The sequence below is a fragment of the Bolinopsis microptera genome, chromosome 8, assembly GCF_026151205.1.
Source record: "Bolinopsis microptera isolate Bmic1 chromosome 8, MBARI_Bmic_1.0, whole genome shotgun sequence".
In the NCBI taxonomy this organism is placed as follows: domain Eukaryota; kingdom Metazoa; phylum Ctenophora; class Tentaculata; order Lobata; family Bolinopsidae; genus Bolinopsis; species Bolinopsis microptera.
In genome coordinates, this window is record NC_087079.1 from 9156803 (window position 1) to 9183439 (window position 26637).

At 38.6% G+C, this 26637-nt stretch overlaps 2 protein-coding genes across 6 annotated transcripts in view; both read right to left on the minus strand.

Annotated features, from left to right (window-relative positions):
• LOC134819580 (uncharacterized) overlaps window positions 1–26637 on the minus strand; it is a 776807-nt gene that overhangs the window by 194974 nt on the left and 555196 nt on the right. The window lies entirely within an intron of this gene.
• LOC134819571 (uncharacterized) overlaps window positions 16740–26637 on the minus strand; it is a 31536-nt gene continuing 21638 nt past the window's right edge. For all 4 annotated transcript variants that reach the window (XM_063829579.1, XM_063829578.1, XM_063829575.1 and 1 more), the window contains 8 exons: window positions 26037–26215; window positions 25586–25660; window positions 24953–25099; window positions 24650–24743; window positions 23608–23773; window positions 23258–23484; window positions 22947–23054; window positions 16740–22708 (listed from right to left, as the gene is read on the minus strand). In XM_063829579.1, coding sequence (XP_063685649.1) covers window positions 17109–22708; window positions 22947–23054; window positions 23258–23484; window positions 23608–23773; window positions 24650–24743; window positions 24953–25099; window positions 25586–25660; window positions 26037–26215 — 6596 coding nt within the window. In that variant the 3' untranslated portion in view covers window positions 16740–17108. The remainder of the gene's footprint in view (window positions 22709–22946; window positions 23055–23257; window positions 23485–23607; window positions 23774–24649; window positions 24744–24952; window positions 25100–25585; window positions 25661–26036; window positions 26216–26637) is intronic.

Below are 26637 nucleotides of genomic sequence, written 5' to 3' on the forward strand. Positions count from 1 at the left end.
GGATTAATTCGATTTGTGAAGTTTGAAAAAATTAATTGCTGTGCACGCAATTTTGAATTTGGGGATCGTTCTTTTTGTGGTCGGGAGATATGATATTAATAAACTGCGTCAAAAATTAAATATTTTTATTTAACGGTCGTTGTTAATTTCAAAATCATCATACTAAAATAATAACATTGTAACTGTAAGCATTATTTGTCTCCCGTCATGTGACCTTAGGCTTAACTATCGGGCTAGGCAGCGTCTGGCATGGCGAGGTATTACTATTCCTATTATTATAACCGTATTAAATCAAAACCTTTTTAGGATCACCACATCTTCGACAACTTTGCAACACACAGTAACTTAACTTTAAGTCCAGAATTTTATGGACCTTTACTGATAGTTGAAATTCGACATATGACGTCATCTAGCGTCATCTAGCGTCATCTAGCGTGAAATATCGCCAGATGATGATAGATGACGCTAGATGACGCTAGATGACGCTAGATGACGCCAATTAGCGACATTGTCGCTAAGTGCACGGCACCTTTCGAATGTCGCTATCTAGCGCTATCTAGCGCTATCTAGCGCTATCTAGCGCTATATGACGCTATATGACGCTAGATGACGCTAGATGACGCTAGATGACGCTAGATGACGCTAAGCACGCAGCACTGACGCCAGGCGACAGATAGCGCTATTTTCATAAAATTTCCGCCCTTTTTTTTGCGACATCTAGCGGTATCTAGCGCTATCTAACGCTATATGTCGCAACGACATCTGACGCAGCGCTATCTAGCGCTATCTAGCGCTATCTGGCGCTATCTAACGGAGAATGTCGGTTTGTGACAGTTTACGCTAGATAGCGCTAGATAGCGCTAGATAGCGCTAGATATCGCGGCGACAGCTAGCGCTAGATAGCGCTATCTAGCGTAAACTGACACAAACCGACATTCTCCGCTAGATAACGCTTGTTAGCGCTAGATAGCGCTATCTAGCGGAGAATATCGGTTTGTGACAGTTAACGCTAGATAGCGCTAGATAGCGCTATCTAGCGCTAAATATCGCGGCGACAGCTATAGCTATGGCTATAGTTGTTAAACGTTAAATATCTAACGTTGGTTATAAGTTTTATTTTTAACGTTGCAAAACGTTTATTATTTGACGTCAGATCAAGGTTACCTTATTAACTATAAGCAGAGTTTAAAATTCAACTACATTTTAAAGTTGTATGTAGCCGTAGGTTACATATAAAACGTTGTTAAACGTTAAATATCTAACGTTGGCTATAGGTTTTATTTTTAACGTTTCAAAACGTTTATTATTTGACGTCAGACCAAGGTTACCTTATTAACTATAGGCAGGGTTTAAAATTCAACTACATTTTAAAGTTGTATGTAGGTTACATATAAAACGTTGTTAAACGTTAAATATCTAACGTTGGTTATAGGTTTTATTTTTAACGTTGCAAAACGTTTATTATTTTACGTTAGATCAAGGTTACCTTATCAACTATAAGCAACGTTCAAAACTCAACTAAATTTTAACGTTGTATGTAGGTTACATATAAAAACTTTGCCGGCTGGTATAGGCTTAGACTAATATTTTGAGAAAAAGCGGCGCGTGATAGTAAATTACGAGTATCACCCGTTAACGAGTGAGATTCGTCCAGTATATAACCTGTTTATGCTCTAACCATAGCCCTCTCGCTAGTAGTACGCTTAGACACATGGCTATGTGAAAGAAGATGATGTAAAGATCTAAATGTTAAATTAGCATTTGCAAATTAATAGTATTGAAATCTCGCACAGCAAGTTATTAAAAGAATGTAATGAGAGTCGAGCCGAATTTAATGTTCAGTAATCACATATATCGTACCCACGAGTTTTCAGTTTACGAACTACGCGCAAGTGTAAAGTGCAAGCGCGAAAGCTTTAGTGCAATTTAGCTACGAAAATACCAAAACCCTTAAAATGCGATGCATTCAGTATTTAGAATTAATATATTATAAATTTATAAGTTATGTCAATCCTCTTACCTGGGGACCCAGGCTATTATGTACATGTTCATAAACATTAAGATTTGGCGAATAAAGATTTGGCGGAATGACAGGCTGAGCGCGGCCCACTGGCCCAGTAATAATCCTCGGAATCGGAATTATTTTGGATAAATACTTTACACTTACAGCTTTGAGCTTCGAGTAATCTATTTGACGATGTTTGTTGTAGCGCGATGCACTACTGGGCCGCGCCGCGCAGCCAATAATATAATGCTTCTTGCAACCACTAGTGCTTTACTAAACATACTTGGTCAGTATTGTAGGTTTACAACCTACCAGGACGCGCGCCGAGTTGGACTCGTCGACGGTCCAATATATGGAACAGATATTTTACGAGTATCACCCGTTAAGGTCAGTACGTTACTGTATGTACGAACTTTTAAAAGGTGTCGAACTGTACAAATTTTAAAAAGCTGTCGAGGAATTTTTACCGAATTTTTAAAAAAATTTTTGTTTTTTAATCAGTAATCACTTCAGTCCGAAAAAATTGTTATTTTTGTCCGGGAGGTTACATTTCAGATTTAAAATATTAACATGCATCCGCACGTCATCGTTTCCTGCCATTTTAACACAAATTTTTGCAATTAGCTTTTTATTATATATTTCGAAAATTTATGAGGCGAATTTTTCCCAAACTAATCCCGAACTGAAAAAACGTGCCGAACTGTACGAATTTTTTACGACTTTTGTACGAACTGACCAACTATGTTACTAAATTGGCGATATGCACCATGACTGGGCCTCGCCGAGCTGTGAACATGAACAGTGAAGGATTGACATCGTGAATCAACCGCAACGCGATGCGTTACTGTGAGTGTACGTCGCACCGCGCATCCAAAAATGCTTCTCGGTATCCAATAAATATAATGCTTTTCGGCGAAATGCACCACTGAGCTGTGAAAGATTGGCATCATGAATCAACGATGTTAGTAACTTGTATAAATTTCGTCGAAATAGTACGTGCCGCTTTCTTCCGATCCCGAAATGTTAAGGGTCGACGGTCGTTTACATATTAGTATTACGTAATCAGCTGAGGAGGTTGGGGTTTTCAAATGATTATTGATTACGCTAGTGTAATATTGACATAAATATAATAGCTATGGTAAAACTGATTACGGGGTATGTGAACGACCCCTCATTGTTAGTAATCAGTTCCATACATAGCTATTAGTATTAAGCTATTAGTATTATGTCACAATCACACTAGCGAGCGTAATAATTTGGAAAACCCCGGCCGGCGGCATCAGGCCCTTTATATAATTATAATATGTAAACGACCCCTTGATTAAGTGATATTTAATATTTTGTTCCACTCAGCCGAATATTTGATAAATCGAGTGTAATAGTTGGGTGACTTCGACGAGCCGCGCAAGCTTATAGTTATATCATTTGCATTCTCACTTAAAATTAAATTATAATTAATTTTCATACACAGTAAAAATTAATTTTCATATAAAATAAAAATAACAAAAAAGATTGGGTGGGAAAAGACAGGCTGCGCTTACGGTCCCAGTAAAACACACAGACACACAGACACACAGACACATACACATACACACAGACACACACACACACAGACACACACACACACACAGACACACACACACACACACACACACACACACATACACACACACACACACACACACACACACACACACACACACACACACACACACACACACACACACACACACACACACACACACACACACACACACACAGAGTTAGGATTACTGTTACTGTGATAGGATATGATATCTTGTGCTATATGTAGCGACGACATCTGACGCAGCGACATATAGCGCTAGATAGCGACATCTAGCGCTAAATAGCCTGGACTGTCACGACCCAAAATTCTTCGCTATTTAGCGCTATCTAACGCTATTTAGCGCTATCTAACGCTATCTAGCGCTATATGTCGCAACGACATCTGACGCTATATAGCGCTATCTGGCGCTATATAGCGCTAGATAGCGTGAACTGTCGTTAACTGTCGTTAACTGACTTATCCCGCTATCCAGCGCTTGATGTCGCCTGCGTCAGATGTCGTCGCGACAGATGTCGTCAGATGACGTCAGATATCGCTAGATGGCGTCAGATAGCGTCAGATGTCGCGGCAACATATGACGCTAGATGACGCTAGATGTCGTCCCTAGAATTTTTATGAAAATAGCGCTATCTGTCGCCTGGCGTCAGTGCTGCGTGCTTAGCGTCATCTAGCGTCATCTAGCGTCATCTAGCGTCATCTAGCGTCATATAGCGTCATATAGCGCTAGATAGCGCTAGATAGCGCTAGATAGCGCTAGATAGCGACATTCGAAAGGTGCCGTGCACTTAGCGGCAATGTCGCTAATTGGCGTCATCTAGCGTCATCTAGCGTCATCTAGCGTCATCTATCATCATCTGGCGATATTTCACGCTAGATGACGCTAGATGACGCTAGATGACGTCATATGTCGAATTTCAACTATCAGTAAAGGTCCAATTTTATTGTGCCCGAGGAATAAAGGAATTGGATCAAACCAAAGTTTACTGGGCGGCGCTCAGCCTGTCATTAGTGATTAGTGTCATTCCGCCGAATCTTTATTCGGCTTTATTCGGCGAATATGTTTATGAACATAATAGCCTGGGTCCCCAGGTAAACCAAAGTGACCTGATGCCTATTCTCGTGCTGATTTAGCTCTTTATCATTATTATTATCTCTGGTTATTATCCTTTTGGCATTTGGGTATTTATTAATTCCTCCTCATTCCTTATTCCCATTGCCAGTAATTTATCTCCTTCATTTTCACATAAATTTCCCCGGCGAATTCCAGTAGGCTTGCTACATCCCAAAGGTAGGGATCTTCGTGATATCCACAATTGTGGGCTACCTAGGTCCAGCCTCTCTAAAAAGGAGGGGCGATTCTTCCAGCTAACCTAATTGTAAGTATTAATTGTCTCGATTTGTAGCGACCTTAACTATCCGATCCAGGCAACGTCTGGCAACGTTTTATCATAATCGTATTATAACCTGACTGATGACTGATGACCACAACTTCGACAACTGCCTAAGTGCGAAAGATTGTAATCACCACGATAAGAGTAGTATAAGTTAAGTTTGTCACTATTAAAGTTTGTAACAATGCTCCACACATCTGCAAGGTTTATGTGTGATTTATTCTTTTGACCAAGCCACTCCATCACCATGATAATCATCAATTAAAGTTAAACCCTTCACGGATTGTCCAGTTGTAATAGTATTAGTTTGTTTTCTTGAATGCTTCAGCCCAGATAAAACGTCGTGCTATCGTTCCGTAAGCAATCCTCGCTCAGCCTCTTAAGAATAAAAACCACGTGATTAACGTGGAATGGAATTGGGCATCGCGTTTATAATTATATTGATAACGGTTAATGACGTCATTTACAATTAATAAACCTTATTTTACCCAGACAAAACCATTTATGGTCGGTTAAGTTGTTTAAATCTGCAAAGTTATTCTTTAACAGAACAATCTAAATGGTAAATGTTTCCCGGTTATTGGAATAGCCAGTCAGGGTGTTTGTCTCGATTTACAACCGCGTAATCTTATTGTCTCCACTTTACAAGTACCACAATTTCTATACTTTGCTTACCGGTACCAATAAAGATTTTGATTTTGCTGTTACTATAATTGATCCTAAATACCGTGAATACTGAATTTTCACGACTTTAAAACTGGGCTGAATTTACCCAATAAGCATGAGTGCAGGACCCTCACATTCAGTTAAAATAAATAAAAAAAAAACCGTTTGCTGGTTATAGGTTTCTCGAAACAGAGACATTTTCTTGGCATATAATTATACAACGTTATGCGCCACGGTAAAATAGGTTAATTGGTTGCAATTCTTGGTATTGCTTCCCATGGTCGAGACAGTGACTATCCAATAATGAGCTGCTCTCTGATCTCCTTTCCACGAATTTGATTATATTAGCGATCATTATTTCCACTTTGGTAGTGATTTTACTCTGGTCGTAGGTGAGCGAGCTTATTGTTCTGATATTATTATTGACACTCGTGCAGTGGTCCACTACTTTACAATTTTACAGAAGGAATATATTTATTGCTGAGAGTAAGTTACTGGGTGGCCACTGGCCGGTGGCGCCAGTCACTCTTTCCGCCAGCCTTTCTCTCCGCTAGCCTTTCTCTCCGCCAGCCTTTCTCTCCGCCAGTCACTCTCTCCGCCAGTCACTCTCTCCGCCAGCCTTTCTCTCCGCCAGCCTGTCTCTCCGCCAGTCACTCTCTCCGCCAGCCTTTCTCTCCGCCAGCCTTTCTCTCTGCCAGCCTTTCTCTCTGCCAGCCTTTCTCTCCGCCAGCCTTTCTCTCCACCAGCCTTTCTCTCCGCCAGTCACTCTCTCTTTCCAAATCTACAATTGGTTGTGGATGTTTTATGTAATAGCAATTGAAGGTGCTGTTTTATTTTTATTATCCTCATGACAAAATTTCATTGCGTTTGAACTTTGTAAGCTAATTTATAAACTTATTTCACACTACAGTAAAACCTCTGTATGCTATGCCTTACCGGGTACCTCGATAAAATTAAACCGAGCCTCCTCCTTCCCCACACTTTTAGTTAGCTAGTATGTTTTGTAGAAAAAAATGTACAATATCATTTGTGTACATAATCATATTGACATTGAGCTGTATTCCATCACAATACGACACAATATGTTCATATAAGTAATGAGGCTCCTAAATAATTAAATCGTTTGAGTGAATATGCATATGTACTTATGTAATGGATTGGAAAACTAAGTTTAACATTTAGTCGGTCTAAACCTTTGCCGCATAGCTATAGTACTGCATGGTTGCGTATTCAAAGTAAATGACTCATTTTTCATGAATATTTTTGTTTCACGTCACGTGACTTCATTTTTGTAATGACTTAGTGGCAACCTGAGGTCTGCCCCCACGTGGAAAGAAATGGTCACGCACTTGTGCGTGGCATGCGTAGGGGTAACTACGTAGCGTGGGGTAACTGTAAGACGTAAGTATATTGAATACAGACCTGACTTGCACGACTGCTGCACGTTTCCACCAAGGTAACGCATTAGCTCAACCGACCATCAAACACATGTACTATAATAACGGATATTAGTTATTTATCTCACTGTTATCAAAATCTAGAGCAGAGATTTTCGATCTAAATATCGTTTGTTTGTATATGACCTCACAGCTTCGATTGTTTTGGCCAAGTTTAGCTATTTATAGTGATTGGGTTCACTATAGCTTATGGAGCTGGTGTTGACTGTTACATTTCGCCGTTTAAAAAATGTCATCACTCAGACTCATTCAGGAGCTGTGTGACGATCATCATCCGCCCTGTCAACAGATGCAGGATATCTTTAAGTCTTTAGTCAGCTTGCAAGATCAGCTGATCACCTTATTAAGTGACCGGTACCCAGCTGCATGCTCGCTATGAATGAACTAGAGGTTCGGAAATTTTTGCGCGAATTCCGGAGGTCATACCTTGCAGCCAGTCTAAATGATAAATGAAGTCCTTTAACCGCTCTTGAGTAATGAGTTACTAACACACTCACGCCTCTATAACACTAGGGTCACTTGGACGCCTTTTGGGACACCCTGAACAATTGATTTGCTTCATTGGTTTAAAATTCATGAAAGCTCAAAGTACACTCAGAAATTATGTACACCCAGTAACTGTCAGGTATGTATAAATATGGAGTATGGACTTTTACAGGTATGTAAGTATGGACTTTTACTGGTTCGAATAGTAATAGTTTGTAAGCTAAGTTCACGGTATTTGAAGCAGCTAATTGGCGGTGGTCGGGTATTTGTGTCTCTCATTATGCTCAATTAGGGATCTTTAACGGACTTAATTAGAGCTCGTGTCCTTGTAATTATCTAGTAATACGTAAAGAAAATTCAAGAAGAAAGAAGACAAATACAATTTTTTTATTCTTACCGACCTAGTTCGAAGCATAGCTTTTCTCAATCAATGTTTGAAGTTTTTACAATAGCAAGATATTTATATTTAGTTATAACTTAATACTAATAAGTTATAACTATTAACTATGATATCCCTTTTAAAATCCTAAGTATAAATTTATACAAACCGCTTTGGCGGTGAAGCGCATTCTAGCATAATTCCAACAAATTAATTACGGCTGCACTGCTTATTATTTGTCAGATGCTGTCTGGAGGTAGCGGAGGGGGTGCATGCACTTATTATAAATGCATGGCTACCACCAGCTGCTCAAATAATCAGCGGTATCCGTATATATACAAATTATGCATATATTAATTATATACGGATATATCAATATCAGACTATTTATGAATTCTTCATTAAATATACTGACATAAATTAAAGCTGGCCTCTACGTTTTGGGCTTCCATAACCATGTGTTTACTATATATAAAGTGTATATTTCTATTATTAATTATAATTATGAGCTTGACATGGCCAGCTTTTACCCGCGTAATAAGTGTAGTTGTGCCCCTCACTTGTAACTGTTGTAACTCTTTTGACTGTTGTAACTGTTGTAACTGTTGTAACTGTTGTAACTGTTGTAACTGTTGTTACTGTTGTAACTGTTGTAACTGTTGTAACTGTTGTAACTGTTGTAACTGTTGAAACTGTTGTAACTGTTGTAACTGTTGTAACTGTTGTAACTCTTGTAACTCTTGTAACTCTTGTAACTCTTGTAACTCTTGTAACTTTTGTAACTCTTGTAACTCTTGTAACTCTTGTAACTCTTGTAACTCTTGTAACTCTTGTAATTTTTGTAACTCTTGTAACCCTTGTAACTCTTGTAACTCTTGTAACTCTTGTAACTCTTGTAACTCTTGTAACTCTTGTAACTCCTGTAACTCTTGTAACTCTTGTAACTCTTGTAACTCTTGTAACTCTTGTAATTTTTGTAACTCTTGTAACCCTTGTAACTCGTGTAACTCTTGTAACTCTTGTATCTCTTGTAGCCATTGTAATTCTTGTAACTCTTGTAAGTCTTGTAACTCTTGTAACTCTTGTAACTCTTGTAACTCTTGTAACTCTTGTAACTCTTGTAACTCGTGTAACTCGTGTAACTCTTGTAATTTTTGTAACTCTTGTAACCCTTGTAACTCGTGTAACTCTTGTAACTCTTGTATCTCTTGTAGCCATTGTAATTCTTGTAACTCTTGTAACTCTTGTAACTCTTGTATCTCTTGTAGCGATTGTAATTCTTGTAACTCTTGTAACTCTTGTAACTCTTGTAACTCTTGTAACTCTTGTAACTCTTGTAACTCCTACTTAATCATCACCTAGTTTATTTCTCCACTCCTGAATTATGACTCGGGATCACATACATTCAAGTTCATTCTCGCTTTTATCATTATGCTTTATCAATATATCAATATGTATCTCCATATCATATGTCAGAATTATTGCGATTCGATATAATATTATCCAGGGATTTCATGGCTGCATATTTTCATACTGTACGTGTGCGATTGTGCGAATCATAACTAAATAAGTGCTACTATACAACCCATTTTACACTCTCTTAATTTATACGGACTCTGAAAATTGCTTTCATAATTATGTTCTATACAAGACCTTTTCAAAGACACAGGCATAACTACATTAACATAACCCACCATTCCGATTAATTTCTCCGTCGGTAAATTAGTATTGTTCCCCGCGTATTACTAGAATTGTTGCCCGCAACTTTCAGCTCACATTAAATAGAACAAATTGTTCAAATATTTTGATTTGCGGCTACTATATAGTCTGTGCTTATATTAAGGTTGCTACCAAATTTCATTTCATTTCGGTTGATGAAATGAGTATTAAAATCTTTACGCATGTACAAGGTCACACTCTAGTCACATATTCTCAATTCTCATATTGACTTGAGCTACTCTCTTGTAGTTGCCTACATAGTTACCTTCCATTTGTACAGTGTGGTCCGGTGGTCTAGTCTTGCAGGAGTTAATGTTAACAAAGAAAATGATTTAGTTGCTGAGACTCTGAGTACTTGCGAAATTTGATTTGTTGTAATTTTGTAAATCAGAATTGTCCCCCACGTATTACTAGAATTGTTCCCCGCGTGTTACTAGAATTGTTCCCCGCGTATTACTAGAATTGTTCCCGTGTATTACTAGAACTGTTCTTCACGTATTACTAGAATTGTTGCCCGCAACTTTCAGCTCAGAATAAATAGAACAAATCGCCACACAAGGATCGATATCAGACGGGTGACAACTACAGTCTGCCGAGACAAAATAAAATGTCCAATCTATACCATATACATATATCAATATGTGTGGACTGGGACTTTGTGGACTTAATTAGACAATTCTTAGATTGAGTTAATATACATCCAATGCATTTTGATTTAGACAATACCCTGAATGTTTGCAGTATTTAGAGTACCATTATCCAAATATGACATAAACACTATACTTAGTATTCACTATTTACTAAATATCGACTCCAAAGACGGTTAACAGAAGTCATTTGACAACTCCTGAAATACATTGTCGGCCCGAACTATATAGTATAGAAAACGATATCACTTTTGTGCAGTATACTATAACTAACACCACTATTGTAGGTATATTAAACGTGTCATTGACGTATTTATCAGAGTTTTGAATCGTTAAACCTTCTTTTTAATTGTGCAGTCATGATTAAATTTAATACATTTTGATTGATAATACCTATATGGCTAATGTGTGTTGGGTTTGTCTCAATTAAGAGTCGATGTAGCACCTTATCAGCCATCATTTGTTCGGCTAAAGTGTAAGGGTCATATTTCAAGATCGATGTATAATTACATTTCATATTGCTGAGAGAGACCAAACCAAATATAATAACCTCATTTCTCTAGTCTTTTCAGACGCAGAATAAATTAAACCATCTGACTTCTTCTAATGTATCATGAGACTTGCGACCCCAGGTGTACCTGTTTAAGTAAGAGTAAGTACAGATGTAAGGGTCATATTGCTACGAAACATGATACACAAGTTAGTTCCACTTCCAAGTTCCAGTTATCTTTCACACGATTTGAATTTTGAAAATAATAAGAAGCTTTCGTCCACTAAAGTTCCAATTGATGATAGAGCTTATGGCAGGACTTGAGGTCACCGCTGGGAGGTAAATTAATACCTGTATCGCGATGGTGAAATTTTATGATATGACGTATAAGGAATTCCAGGTATTAGTATAATAATTCCAGGTATTAGTATAATATAAGATACTGCATAATATATACTAGTAACTAGATATTGTGCGGTTTGACACCATTTATTGTATTGTCTACCAGTACCTGCACACGATACTCACGTTCCCGTATATAAGGGCTAAATCAAAAGCTGGTTCCTTCACTCGTGTAATGTATAAACAATAAAGTTATTTCTTACTGAGAAATAAATGTTATAAACGTTATAGTTCTAAGAATCTTATAAAACTCTTAGAAATATATAGTTTTTTCTTTTTGCTTTAAAAAAATGTTGACTGTTTGCAGATTATACAATATGATACTGATAGAGCTAGATTCTACGGCCACTCGATTCTAGTTCTACGGTCACCCGAATTTACGGTCACTCGATTTTACGGTAGTTTGTGATCCGTTGATACTAATTTTTCTCCTGCTCATTTGACATCAGGAAAACGTAAATAAAATCGTCTTATTGTAAAAAGTTCCTGATTATTTTGCTTAAACCTCTTTTGTATTTTTATCTCTGCATAAGAGAGCAACTAACCAGACTTTCCTTATCATGCTAATGGGAGCTAGTTATCTTAAGGTAAAATAATATTAATTGTATCCAGAAGAGTTAAATAATCTCCAGAAGGAGGAGGAAGTACCGGAGGAGGTGATGATGACGTCATGAGGTGCCGTCATGTGTGAACACTCTCGTAATAGACTATATAGATTGTATAATTGAATTGATGTAACAAGTAATATTCATTATTAACACTTAGCTGAGATCGTTCCAAACAGATCATGTTACACTACTACCGCGTTTAATAAACATTGTTGGTCAAATTTAAATAAGCACTTATAATCTTGAGGTTTCTATAGTGTAATAGTTTGATTGGAAATTAATCAGTGAATATTTGGTGCTGTGAAATTTCGAGGCTTTGTTTTGTAACCAAGAAATCACCTTTCGTTAGATTGGCCATTTATCTAGCTCTGGAATTTTAATTTTTAATTTCATAGAACCTAATCGGAATTTATTTGGTCGGACATTGCGTGGGTGCTAGATGCTTAGCGTCCGCGTAATGTCTGTCCAAATTAACGTTTGGCTACCATGTACGTTCGTGATAACAGAATTTTGTGCGTTCATAATTATGTCCGCCCAAAATTACCTTTGTCTACACAATGTCCGCTCAAATAAGGTCCGATTAGGTATTTTTTTAAGTGCTTCATTAATAGTTCCTCAGTATCAAAATTCGCGGTATAGCTTAAAATTTAGCTTAAATATCCGACATCAAAGAAATAACATTATATAATTAGGTCCGCTCTCTACTTTTCTTAAAATACTTTTTTAACTGCAGCAGCTTATTCTGGAATATTATTTTAACACGTGCATTTTAAAATCATAATATGAGATTATATGCATTCTTAAAACAATCACTCTTGACTAATGAGTAATGATGGATTACAACAATTTGATAAGATTTAATCGTACATACTATTTAACATTTGCACTTAGTAACACTAAACATTAGTTTTGCATGCTGTTAGTGATCTTAACCATTAATCATTTTTGTGACTTATGATCGATAAACGGGGCTGATAATCATCGTCAGATCATAAAAACGCTAAATAGCAGTTATACGAAATATGGCGTATTTATTTCTATAACAACTTTCTTACTTTTATTTTATCGTCGTGGATCAGTTGTAGGGATAGCTTAGCTGCAGAACAACTGCGGCCACCATTCCGCACCAGGCGCCTATTCCCTAATATTATAATCATAAGCTTGCAAAATTTGGAGAATAGTGACTGGTCGCTGTAATCTGCATTTACAAATTTCAACTAGCGATGTAGTGTAGTAGTATTGAATCAGATAACTGTTATCGCAGACAGAGGGGCCAGACAATGAATATACTTTATTGTTGATAATAAAATCAAAAACATTGAATTACTGTTGCATTTTTACTATGCATTATTGCACTCGCCATTCTTGTTATAAGGATTTGGCAGGTAATTTGCTGACAGGAGGTGATGTACTGACAGGAGGTGATCTACTGGCAGGAGGTGATCTACTGACAGGAGGTGATCTACTGACAGGAGGTGATCTACTGACAGGAGGTGATCTACTGACAGGAGGTGATCCACTGTCAGGAGGTGATGTACTGACAGGAGGTGATCTACTGGCAGGAGGTGATCTATTGACAGGAGGTGATCTACTGACATGAGGTGATCTACTGACAGGAGGTGATCCACTGTCAGGAGGTGATCTACTGACAGGAGGTGATCTACTGACAGGAGGTGATCTACTGACAGGAGGTGATCTACTGACAGGAGGTGATCTACTGACAGGAGGTGATCTACTGACAGGAGGTGATATACTGACAGGAGGTGATGTACTGACAGGAGGTGATCTACTGACAGGAAGTGATCTACTGACAGGAGGTGATCTACTGACAGGAGGTGATCTACTGACAGGTGATCTACTGACAGGTGATCTACTCACAGGAGGTGAATAACCGAATAAGTTGGATGCCGACAGTGTAGTACTAGTAGCAAGGACAACCACCTGTTTGGGAGTATTTTTGTGTTTATTCGATAGTATGTTGTATCGTAATTTAGTTTTACGTAACGCGTGCCTTATAATTACATCATTACAGTGTTAGTCCTAGCGTTTGCTATTAGTATCATCAATTGTTGCATAGTAACTTGGATTTGGTTATAGTCTAACATACTATGTACTCCGACTCGTACATTGTACAAGCCGTATTAATGATTAAAGCTGTGGTAGATTCAAGGAGTCAAGCCGGTATTAATTGCATTCTTTAGTTCAACAACGTGTAGTTGTATTGCTCACATGGCATTATATTGTTTCCTTACAGTGTTATGTCAAAAGTTATACATTATCATTATCTAGCTGCTATAGCAGTGCTCTTATGAGATCCTTTATTTATGTTGGTAGTTTGTTTTCGGGGGCTGCTTTGATTTTAAAAGGGGGTTCGAACGTTGAAATCCATTTTTGAAATTTGCCCACAATGATTGATTATAATTGTAAACTAATTTAAGATACCGCAGATCAGGATGTTGTTGTTAGAACCGTTCTGGGTGTACTCGTCTGTGGCACTATGTGTAGCTTGTGGGAGAAAAGAACTTCTTAAAGTAGAGGATATCTGGGGAAACAGGTTCTTCTCAGGGATCATGGTCATGATAGCAGGAGTATTTGTTCCTGTGGAGAACTGGATCCTGCACAGGCACGCTGCCTGGGAGACCACCTTTATTGTCCGGAACGTATCAGACAGCACTCTGATCGCTCTGGCGTCCCTGCTCCACATCCTAATAGCTCTAACCGGGTACTGGCTCAGCATGCACCTTCTCAGGAAGTACGGAGAGGACGCTGTCATCAAGTCTACTATGTGGGCCTTCAGTGTATTCTTCACCTCCCAAGGGCTCTTTTACGACTCCCTGATGTACTCCGGTACTTACGATGAGTACCACGCTGGTGTAGAGAAAACCTTTGTCTCCTTCTTCTACACTGACCGGTTCTTTGACGCCTACATCATCTTCTTCTTATTGTATGGTCCGGTGTTCTACTACCTGGCCATATCCTGGAACAGCGGGTACAGCACCGAGGAGAGGAACACCTTCATCTGGAAGCTGGTGAACGAGGTGGTCCTTCACGCTGCAGCCATCTTCGGAGCTTACTTCTTTGTTTGCGGAGCAGGCGTCCTGCCTGCCAAGTTTGGGTTGTATCGTCTCCTCCCAATGTTGCTCATGCACTTTGTGTCACATGGTCTGGTGGTCCTGCCTCTTCTTCTTTCATCCACCAAGGAGCGTGAAGATTGAGGACTGCTATATGGTTGTACTTGTAGATGTTGTTTTACCACGAAGAAGACTGACAGTCGTAATATATTATATTTGTAGTGTTGCTGGGATTCTTTCGAACTTCATCAGTCCTTACTGTTGACCTTAATAACTTATTTGGGGGCTATAAAATTAAAATAGAAGTGATGTCGCTGAATTATTGATCGGCATAACATGTGTTTTATTAATGTGTTTTAGTTTAAAGAATGAGATAATAAAGTCGCCTGATCCTCACCTTATTGACTTATTAAAACGTTTTGCCTCATATGTCATAGTAATGACAAATAATAACGTATTGTTTACTTAATTGTGCAGACACGTTGACTCGCAGTTTTTAAAACGAACCGGAGTGATATTTGTTACAATCTTATTGCGGGAAATTACACGCAGTATAATATGCAAATTATTGTTAGTGGAAAATTATCAATTAACATTTAACCTACATAAGCATGAAATTTAAATTTCGCTTTAAATTTTCAGCCTCGTAACCATATTGATATACAACTGTACAGCATGAGCTTAAGTTGTTTTAGTTTTACGCCGAACTAGTAAAGATAACCCGTTTCACTTTGCTGTTTGCTTAGACACCGAATATTTTATTTAACTATTAGTATTGCTATTATTATAATTAGTATTAATCATTAATGATCCCATGAATTATATTTATAATAAAATGGATGGTTTTAATTTCGTGTAACTGTAATAGTGTAACGTGTTTATGTTTTAGTATCACGACCAAGCTGCTTTATTTCTACTCACCAAGTCACGACTTAACTCTATGACATCAAATTCGAATTATAAAAGCTGAATTGCTTTCAAATTTACCATCTATTTTTATAGGCGAGGATTAATGAACAAAAATTATTCCTTGATTAAAACGCCAATAACGTTACCTAGGGCCGGGGCCTCAGGCTTTTCTGTTCATAAACTAAAACAAAGCCTGACGAAAATGAAGCATGTTAAACTTAAAGTTAAACGCCGATTGTAGAATGTAGATGCAGCGGAATGACAGGAACCGACCGGAATGGGCTCTTGGCCGGGCCGGATCTACCGGAAAATTTAAATTGATCCTTATTATTGGGCTTTTGCCATTATCAATTATGATATTAATCCTTATAACTATAAGCCATAGTTCGTAATTACACAATAAGTTCCGCATTTCTCAGAGCTATACGAGCAGACCGATGATGTTTACTGTTTTAGTTTAGGCATATGGCTATAGGCATAGCAGTAGACAATTTCAAATATCAAATCAACAAGCAGTACGTTCAAACAAGAGTAAACATTAAACAAGAAGTATTGAAGTAACAAGAGTAGACAAGTTATTATCAGAAATGATATGCAATTGGTATATCCTACCATACCCCTTAATTGAGTGGGATTGCACGTGTGAGACACAGTTGCTCCCTTTTTGTCATGCAGGTCTGAATATCAATTATCAAAATTCAAAGCAGAATAGTTCCCGATTTAGGGCACAATTGTACCTTTATTATACTTATAGCATGCAGGCTCATCTAATCACTGGCTCGTTCGGCCAATTAAATGACACGGTAGGTTTTCCGAAGTCCGCACCTACCCCTCGGTACACAATTTAGGTTTTATGTAAAACCGTTTTGTTCGGGTAAAAACCCAGGTTCCCTTTATATTACTTGGCTGTAATTTAAAAGATTCCGTGTCAATAATTAAATTTATCGTTCTTGTAGCTAAACTTATTCAAGGCAGACAAAAAGAAAAACAATTATTCTATCAGGTATAACTACAGAATCATAAACTCACTAAATTAGAATCTTTAATTATCATGTTTTAGTCAACAGAAATAACATTACTACATTTGTCACCACAGAATTGACATATCATTGATATCATTCTACTGTGTGATTTATCATTACTTGCGGGTCAACTAATTCCATCAGTGTTCAATCTATGTTGACTTATTAAAAACTTATACTACGCAAAGAAAATACCTACAGAAGAAATTAAACTAAACAGAAAATGTTATTGAAAGTCAGCAGTCGTGCAATTATATGTAATACATATCTAGGATTCGCAGAGTTGAGCGTACTTATAGTCTTTATTACCCTCCATCCTCTGCCTCATAGTAACAACTATTTTGAAGATGAAGATGACGGATACACCAGCTAGAAGTCCGATAAACAAAATGAAAGTGCCCATATTAAACTCCCACCTCGGCAAGCCAAGAGTCCTCTCGGTTTCATCTTCACTGGTTCCGTCTGAGTTATCTTCTGTTTCGTCTGCAGGATCAGGATATTCAACAGAGTACGGGTGTTCAAAGTTCAGTGGTGAGATAACTTCAGCATCTTCCAGTCTAGAAACGTCCAATACGTCAAACTCCTCTGCAACATAAAGCTCTTCCTCCCCAAAAGCAACATCTTCGGCAACGGTTGTTTTGTGATCCCTGTGCTGCTTAGTTACAGTTACATGTCTTTCAGTGGTTCGAGGTTTTGTCTCTTTTTTGACAGTTACATGTCTTTCAGTGGTTCGAGGTTTTGTCTCTTTTTTGGATTGCGTTAAGAACTTTGTAGTTGGTGTAGTTGGTGTAGTAGGGGTTGTTGTCAATGAAGCAGTCTTAGTAGTTGGAACACTCCCATCGGTAGATTGGCTCATTCTTCCCCGAAAAGCTTCCCTTTTACGACGTCTAGGATCCTCACATCTCCAAAATATGCTCTTAACCGCCGTGTAATAGGCGTTTATACTGTCCGCGTGTCCTTTATATAAGGAGTATTTGGAACCTGGGTCATCTCTTGCAGCTTTAGTGATATCAATTTCGCCGTCCAGCTTAAATACAGCGCTTATGAATATTCCTTCATTTCCACCCGCAGTCATTGGAGAGCAATCTGTTTCAGAAGGCTGAAACACACAATCCTCATTCTCAGCACATGGGAATTCAATATTCTTGAAACCACAATTATCTTTATCACCGTTTGCTCCACTGTTCAGTGTAACAACTAAATCCGCCACCGCTTGATCGGTTTCGCAATAACCGGTGCCAACACCAAGGAAAAGGCCAACTTTGAGCAATGAATAGTCAATAGCTATGACTTTGTTACAGGTGGTGATGGTTTCAGAATACTTTCCGGTGGAGAAGAGACAAGTGACCTCCGTCAAGGACGTATCGTACGGTTGATAGGTGAAAGACGTATCATCCGGAACGTGACACTTCAGGGAAGCAACTAAGCCTATTATCGTAGATGAGCTGTCCTCTTTATTTAAAAGTGTGATGTCTCCGTTGGCTCTTTCTAATGTGTTACATGGTTTTTGTACTTGATAGAAAGGTAAAACAGCTTCAACTGCTTGGCTGCTAACAGTTGTCTTGCAGCCGATGTTTTTCAAACTGTACCAATACAGGGTTTCGCTTTTCACAACAACTGTGGATAAGTTATTTTCGAATGTATGCGTCATTACTTCTGGTTTTTCCCATGCTTTTTTTCGTCTACCATTGAACATGACTTTCATGTAGCTGGGTCTTTCACTAGCTGTCACGGTGAATGTCATAGTAAACGTAGATCCTACGAATTTATCAGCACTGTTCAATTCAATAGTAGTTTTTCCGGCCTCACGGACGAATGCCGAAGAGGAAATAAGATCCCCGCCTATTTTTTCTCCTTGATCAGGCAAAGTCAGTTTTACTCTCCATTCAACGGCTTCATCTGCACTGAATGAGTAACTTGGAATGTTAATAAAGGTGTACCAGTATTTTGCCTTAGCGTTTTGGACAATATACTTTCCACCCTCAGGAACGTCCTCCCAGCTATCTTGGAGCTTCTTCTGCCACGTGATGGTGACATCTGCACCCCACTCGAACCTTTCAATGTTGGCTGTAAATCCAGCTGTGTCCCCACCAGCTGTCCACGAATTAGACAATGCTGGTTCTCCGAAAAATGATAAAACTTGCAAGTTAGCTGAGTCTGATTTCGTTGCTTTCCCTGCTACCTGACAGAAGAAGGAACCTTTACCGTTGTCCTCAGTAAGGCCTGATAAGGTTGCGATACCAGTGTAAATTGTACCCCATGATTCTGTGGTAGGTTGCGTGTCCATTACCACATTTGGTACAATGCCAGTACCTTCTGAGGTCTTTAGCTCGAGAGTAACAACTTCGGTGCTGACAATTGCACATGTGAACTTAGCTTGGCCACCAAGCAATCCCATATTGTCCGTTGGAGCGGTCTTGAAACCAATAACATTCAATGTGGCATAGTCACTGTCTAGTACAACTTCTCCCCATTTTGCCCTGCATTTGTATTTTCCACTGGCATCAAATGATGCTTTTCGAAAGACTAATTTTTTAATCAACTCTTTATTTTCTGTATCGTACTCAACGCTGTTACCCCATATGATTTTATCCTCGTTCCCTTCTTTGTGCCAAGTCATTCGGGACTTATCGTCCTTAACTGCCGGTACAATGCATGTAAATGTAGCCTCCACGCCTGATTCCACGCTTATATCTTCTGGCTGTTTGATGACAGTTGGCATAACTGGTTGTATATCCACACCCTCTTCACCTGACTCCTGCTTACCAGTGACATCCACCTCCTCGTACTCCGCACACAAGTTGGTAGCTTTACCTGTACAGGTGTACCGCCCTTTGGTTGACTCCAACACCTCAAAACTGTACCGCTGGTTTCCCTGGACCTTGGGAGCTGATTGTCCGTCTGGTTTTATGAGCTCCACATCTTTAAATTTTCCGACATCCCTGCACACGATAACAGCCTTGCTGCCGGCGTAATGTGGTGCGGCTGGCTCGACTACCATGTTCAGCTCGGCAAATCGAATATCGGTTTTATACTTGAACGAGTTTTCCCTTCCTGAAACTTTCGCTTGACACATATACCTTCCATTCTGATCAGGTTTAGCATCTGTCAAGGTTAGGACAGATGAGATTTGGTTATCAACGAAATTTGTCGTCTGGAATCCTTCACTAATCTCATCAGCCCATCTGGTCCACACAATAGATTCTACTGTCTCCTTAGTTTGGAAGTTGCAAGTAAGTTCAAGACTGCCATCTAAAGATGTTTCGCAAGACTTGAAACCACTGGCTTGTACGACTACAGTCTTGGGGACAGTAACTTCCACGTTGTTTCCGTCAGCAAAAGAGAATTTGCACGTGTATACTCCGCCATCTTCCCAGGTAGGCTTTTCTATAACGATTGAAGTTTTAGCAATATTATAAGTGGACGAAGCACCCTCCACTTCCTTAGAATCCGTCTTGATCACATGATCTGCGTCCGCGACAACCACTTTGTCCTCAAGCAGCCACTCGACAGTAGGTTTGTCCTTTCCACTGTATTCACAGGTTCGGACAAGATCTTTATTCCCGAGATTGTCCATGAAAATTTGCTTCTCATTTGTTTCGTCCGTCAGGGCTAACCTGGCTATGATGTTAACAGGATCAGTTTTTAGCGTCATTTCATCTTTCCAAACTGCTTCAAACGTGTATTCTCCGTCATCTTTACCTGCCCTATTGTTCTTGTTGTAATCCAAGGTCAGTATGTAAGTTTGGGAATCACCAACCTTAGCTAGCGCTTTCAGCTTTAAAGCAGTTATCCTTTTCTGTCCTTGGTTGATAAACATATTTTTAGGCTTATCAACAGAGCCCACTATTACAGAAATTTCCCATGTATCAGATGTTATGTATTGCGTTCCAGACTTGCTTACGGAGATGGTTCTCACTGTCACAGTGTTAGTCGTCGTCAATGTTATTTGACCAACTTTGAAAACACAATCGTAATCTCCGCTCTCATCAACAGTCATCGAGGAGGCCGTAATCGTGCTTTTTTGAACGTTGTTTAGGTACTCTCCCTCATTTACCGTCCATTTGCTCTGATCCACTGGCTGGAACTTGTAGTTCCAGGTGACAGAAGCAGGCGCTACAGATCCTTGGTACTCACAGGAAAGAGTCAATGCACCTCCATCGTTACCGACGATGTTTGTCTCCGAGGCAGAGCCGATGACGGCTACTTTTACCACAGATGAAACGAGTTTGACAGGATACGTAACAGTGGTGAACTCCACGTGATACTCTCCCCCCAATTCAGTGCCAATTGAGGGGTTGTTTAGTGTTACCTTAAAACCTTCACCCTCCTTCTTCGAGCTTGGTGTGAAACCTTTTGCTACGGATACCTTTTCTCCGTTTAGGTACCATATCATACTAAAGTCTGCCATGTTGCTAGAGTAAACGTACGCCTCCAATTCGAGACTTCCACCTCTTTCGACTGTCACAACCGCATCACTGAGCATATTAAGTTCAGCAAATTGAAGGTTTAGTGTGTGTGAGGGGTTTTTATTATCAGGAAAACCAAACTCGCACCTGTACTCTCCCGCATCAGTGAGTGCAGGATCTGAAACTTCGTGGTTTGTTGTGTACAAATTACCGTCCATAGCCATGCTGTTTCCGACAAGTTTGTTATCATAATACCATTTACCAAAATCAGGGGCTTCGTCGTTATAGATTACACAAGTGAGTTCCACAGTTTCCTTTTTCGTGTAGTATATTTCTGGCTGGGGTGATAGAACTGACCTAACTTTGACGGTAGAGGTATCAAATGATTCTGAGGTGTCTGCGTAGATGAGCTGACATGTGTATGTTCCAGCGTCCTTGTATGTACTGACGTCCACCTTCATTATAAAGTCATTGCCGTCTTGTTGGAAGGTATATTCTCCTTCGCCAACAACGTAGTCCGCTTCTCCAGGTTTTGGGCCCAAATCCTCACCGTCGGATTCTTGCCCCGTCTCTGACTTTAACATGAAATCAGCCCATTTCTTTTTTTCTTCATCCCCCTTTTTCATGACAACGAACTTAGGTTTGATATCTGATATAACTGTGCACGTTAACTCCCAGGTGCCTTCTACTGCCACAACATTGACTGGAGTCAGTTCCAGGGCGAGGACAGTGATTTCCTTGTACTCCTTGACAAGACCGGCTGCTGTTGCAGCCACACATTCGTAATCAAGCACCTTGCCTCCGTACGTTATTGCGTCTTCAACAGGGTTGGTGATCAGCTTAGATGACATTTGAAAATCTACGTAGTCTGAGTTCTCAAATTTACCTTGCGGGAGTCTGTTACCGTTAACATCCCACCTGATTTTTCCAATTTTAGCTCTGGAAGCAGCGTTACAGGTGAGAGTAATGGCTTCTGAGCTCCTTACAATTATCTCCTGCGGACCGTCGATAACAACTCCTGTGTGAGCTAATTCGATCTCTTTGGAGAATGTTTCCCCGTATGCGGTAACCTGGCAGATATATATGCCATCCAATAGAGGGTCCATCTTGAGGGATGTCAAAACTATTTCGGCAGTGTCGACTATCTCCACCTCCTGAGATGCAGAGGTCTCTACGACTTGTTGGTCCTTGAGCCAGGTCATAGCGGCGGTTCCTTGCGTAGTTAGAGTACACGTAATTCTATTATCGTCCAAGGTCGGGTAGAACTCTTTTCCTTGGTCAATCTCGAGTGAAGCACCGTACAGCTCAGTTTCGGTCTCTCCCACATTGTCCAGCCCGTCCTTAAAGATGCAGGTGTATGTTCCACCAGTATTCTCTACTACGGTTACTTCAAGTGTACTCTCCATCTGATAACCAAATGATTTAGTTTCGGAGGTATCAATTTGAGGCGGTTCTCCATCTGAAATGATTCGTTCGTTAAACTGGTTTATGATGATTACTATTGTATTTGGTCTAGTAATGGTTTCTATACATGTTTAATGTTTGTTTAATGGAGTATATAATGTATAAAGTTTGTTTGAGAAACTGAATCATTTCAAGAATTACGTATGCGCATACTAATATAAATAAATAAATGATACCTTTCATTGCTGTGTCATTGAAAGATACTCGAATATAAAAAGTAAAAATAATCTTACCAATCTTCCACTCGACTGATGCTGGAGTGTCACTTGAACCCCAGGCACACTTCAGGGTGATTGTTCCAGGTAAGCTCATTATGTTGTTTGGTAGTTCCTGTGAAAATCCTGGAAACAAAATCTCGCTGTTAGTTAATATTATTAATTATTATTAATAATCATTATCTTTTTGATAATTAATAAATACTTAAATATAACATGAATTGTATGTGATTATGTTTAATTAATACATGAAATATATGCGATAATGTTTAAATGAAACATGAAGTAAATGTAAAAGGAAATATCTTTATTCACAGCTTTAAACTGACCGATTCGCTTCATCGTAGTGAGCTGTTTGTTGACGTATTTGAGATCAGACCGGGTCGAGTGAGCAAACTCGATGTTGCAAGAAAGAGGTGCTTGTTTATAACCCAGATCTTTTAGATAAAGTTCCACACTCTGCTTTTTACCGTCCACAGTCTTCTCTATGTACACATTATCATTTTCGTCCGTTGATGTTATGGGATTTGGCTTTTCTGGGTCCGTCATGTCGTACCTTAAGAACGGTGTTATTATTTTTAAAACGGATAAAAACCGAAAGTACAAAGTAGCTCAATAATTGGCGAGATAGTTATGTGATATATTGAAGTGTAAATTAGTTACATAATGGTTAACTCACCATATGATATTGGGGTTATCAGAACCAGTGTAGTCACATTTGATTTGGACATCGTCTGTGAAGTACGCAGTGACTTCCTCGATCTTACTCAAGGCAGCATGTGTTACCAACACTTCTTTGCTAATTTTTATGTCGTAGTTTCCAGATAATTCATACTCGCACTTCACTGAAAAGGTAGGTATGTTGATATACATAGCAAGCTTAACGGAATTTGCTGTGTAACAAGCGAAAGAGTTCGGAATTGAATTCCTTGCTACTGATTTAATTATCCAAAACTGATTCTGTACAGTGAAGATAGCGACCTTCATCTCAGAACCCGCCAGATTTATTGGGTGGGTTTCTGGCTCGTTTCTAAGTACTGGTAATATATTTCAAATGAGGATAAAATGAATGCATCAAGAATTATCAAAATTGTTCTCCTTTTTCTAAGCAATGTAATGACAATGTTAACCAAATTAGCTGGGCAGCTAAGAATAACAGTGTTACACAGCGTCACGTAAACTCAATTTTTCTTATAACTGTCTGGACAAATTCGTGGAAAAACCTAACTTGATCAATATTAGCTTAGGCCTAAGGGACTAAATCAAATTAACGCTTGAAGATTGTGTTATATTGGAATGTGGGGTTATATGATATTCTCTTGATCCTGCTTTATCAATTTATATAAACTAGGATACAAACTTACATCCAGATTTTTCTACATCAAGATTCTTGCAGAAAACAATTATCGAATATGCATAGTTACCGGTGGGATCAGTACCATTTCAAGCTTTTTGGATATTTTGGAAGAGATTATCAATTTGGGGTTTCATGGATTAGTTGCTATCAAAATCGCGCATCTGCATAGTTAAAAATGACGAAAATATCCTTTGATCGCGAGAATAAATACAGCGTGACCATTCGCATTTTAAGAAGGCTTGAAGTTTTGAAGATAAATTGCGAAAATTGATCATGATAACCCTTCAAACTAAAAGTTTGAAATTTACTTTCGCTTTATACCAGCACATGGAATAAACATACTCGTAAGTTTACAATTACTAACCTATTTTCAAGGTACTATCGACTGTAAGACTGTTGACTGTTACACCATCTTGTCTATCAGCACTGGTTCCAGATGTTGTTATGCCAGAGTTTATCTGAGAAAGAGCCATTAAATGGTGTTCATGAGCATATATTGCTGGACTGAGAAGAAATTTTAGTTAAAATGAAGGGACAACGTAGGACCAAACACTTTCCATAAAACACTAGGTCAAAACTCAATGCTTTCCATGAAGTATTAATCAAATAAAACCTAATAAAAAACAAATAACAAGACAAATTATATTCCAGATCAGTGTCCACTAACCTTCACTCCGTCCAGATACCACAGCATGGTTTCTGCAGTAGGTCCCTTGTAAATACAATCCACCGTGGCCGTGCCCGTATCAGACAGTACCCCCACAGGTGCAGTCAGGGTGTACCCTAGCAGGTCGCTCGTCATACTCACGATCTTCTGTGGTTTTACCTCGTCAGTTTCTGTGTCGTCTTCTGTCGGGTTTTTGTCGGGTCTGGTCGGTTTTTTGTTTGATTTCTGTGGTGTTTTGTCATCTTCACATGTTGTAGTATGTGTAATATGTGTAATAAGTGTAATATGTGTATTATGTGTAATATGTGTAATATGTGTAATATGTGTAATATGTGTAATATGTGTAATATGTGTAATATGTGTAATAAGTGTAATATGTGTAATATGTGTAATATGTGTAGAATATGCTGTCAGTATCAATGAGAACTGTGATTTATCTGTCAATCACCAACAAGGGTAGAGTCGAAGTAAAATGTCGATCATTAGATGCACTGATGTAACTTACTGACGAGTTTTATTAGCTTTATTATCATGAAACAATTTACATGTTATCATTTATTGTTAAAATGGCTAATAATTAAACAATTCACGTTTTTTTGATATTATAAATTTTCCAAAAAGTTGTGATCTTACCTGTTCCATGACGAAAGACTCGCACTTGTATTTACCCTGCTTTTCTTCCGTCATCTCACCAAGAACCCAGAAGTGCTGAAAGATAGTGGTTAGTTTTAAATTCTTACAGTTTTTGTCAAGCATGCCTTGTCGTGTCGTCATTAATTGTGGCAATTAAAAATTCACGCACACTTGATGAGCCGGTCATTATATAAAGCGCCAGGTAATAAATGAAAAGTGTATCACCATGTCGTCACTATTTAAAATTTGTATCAAGTTAATAATCGAGAGAATAAATGACAGGCAATCAATAAAACGGAGAAATATTTTATATTAATGCCAAAATGGAAATACCTGCAGATTTATAATGAGAAACAATATTGCATAGTAATAATCAATAAATTAATAATCAACAGATAAATTAGATAATAATTAATTAAATAATAAAAGTAATAATTAATTAAAAAGATACCTCTTGATACTGCTTTCCACCCTTTTCAATGGTTTTACCAATCTCAGGAGCCACAGACTCGTCTTGTGTGCCCATGTAGTAGTACTTCATGTAGGATCCAGTTTGTACTACCTTGTAACAGAGTAGCTTCACATCTCCTCCGAATGGTTCAGCACGGTAGGTGACCATGTCCGAGAATACTGTAATAATGGGGAGTTGTTATACATTTGCACTGTGAGTGTTGTTAGTTACTGTAATAATGGAGAGTTGTTATACATTTGCACTGTGAGTGTTGTTAGTTACTGTAATAATGGGGAGTTGTTATACATTTGCACTGTGAGTGTTGTTAGTTACTGTAATAATGGGGAGTTGTTATACATTTGCACTGTGAGTGTTGTTAGTTACTGTAATAATGGGGAGTTTTTATACATTTGCACTGTGAGTGTTGTTAGTTACTGTAATAATGGGGAGTTGTTATACATTTGCACTGTGAGTGTTGTTAGTTAAGGTGGTTGTGGTTTCACGACCTGTTTGCATGGGTAAAAATGTGACTTTAACAAACATACCATGAGAACAGGTATTAGTAATATTATTTGCTGTGAATTATCGTCTAAAAAGGTTC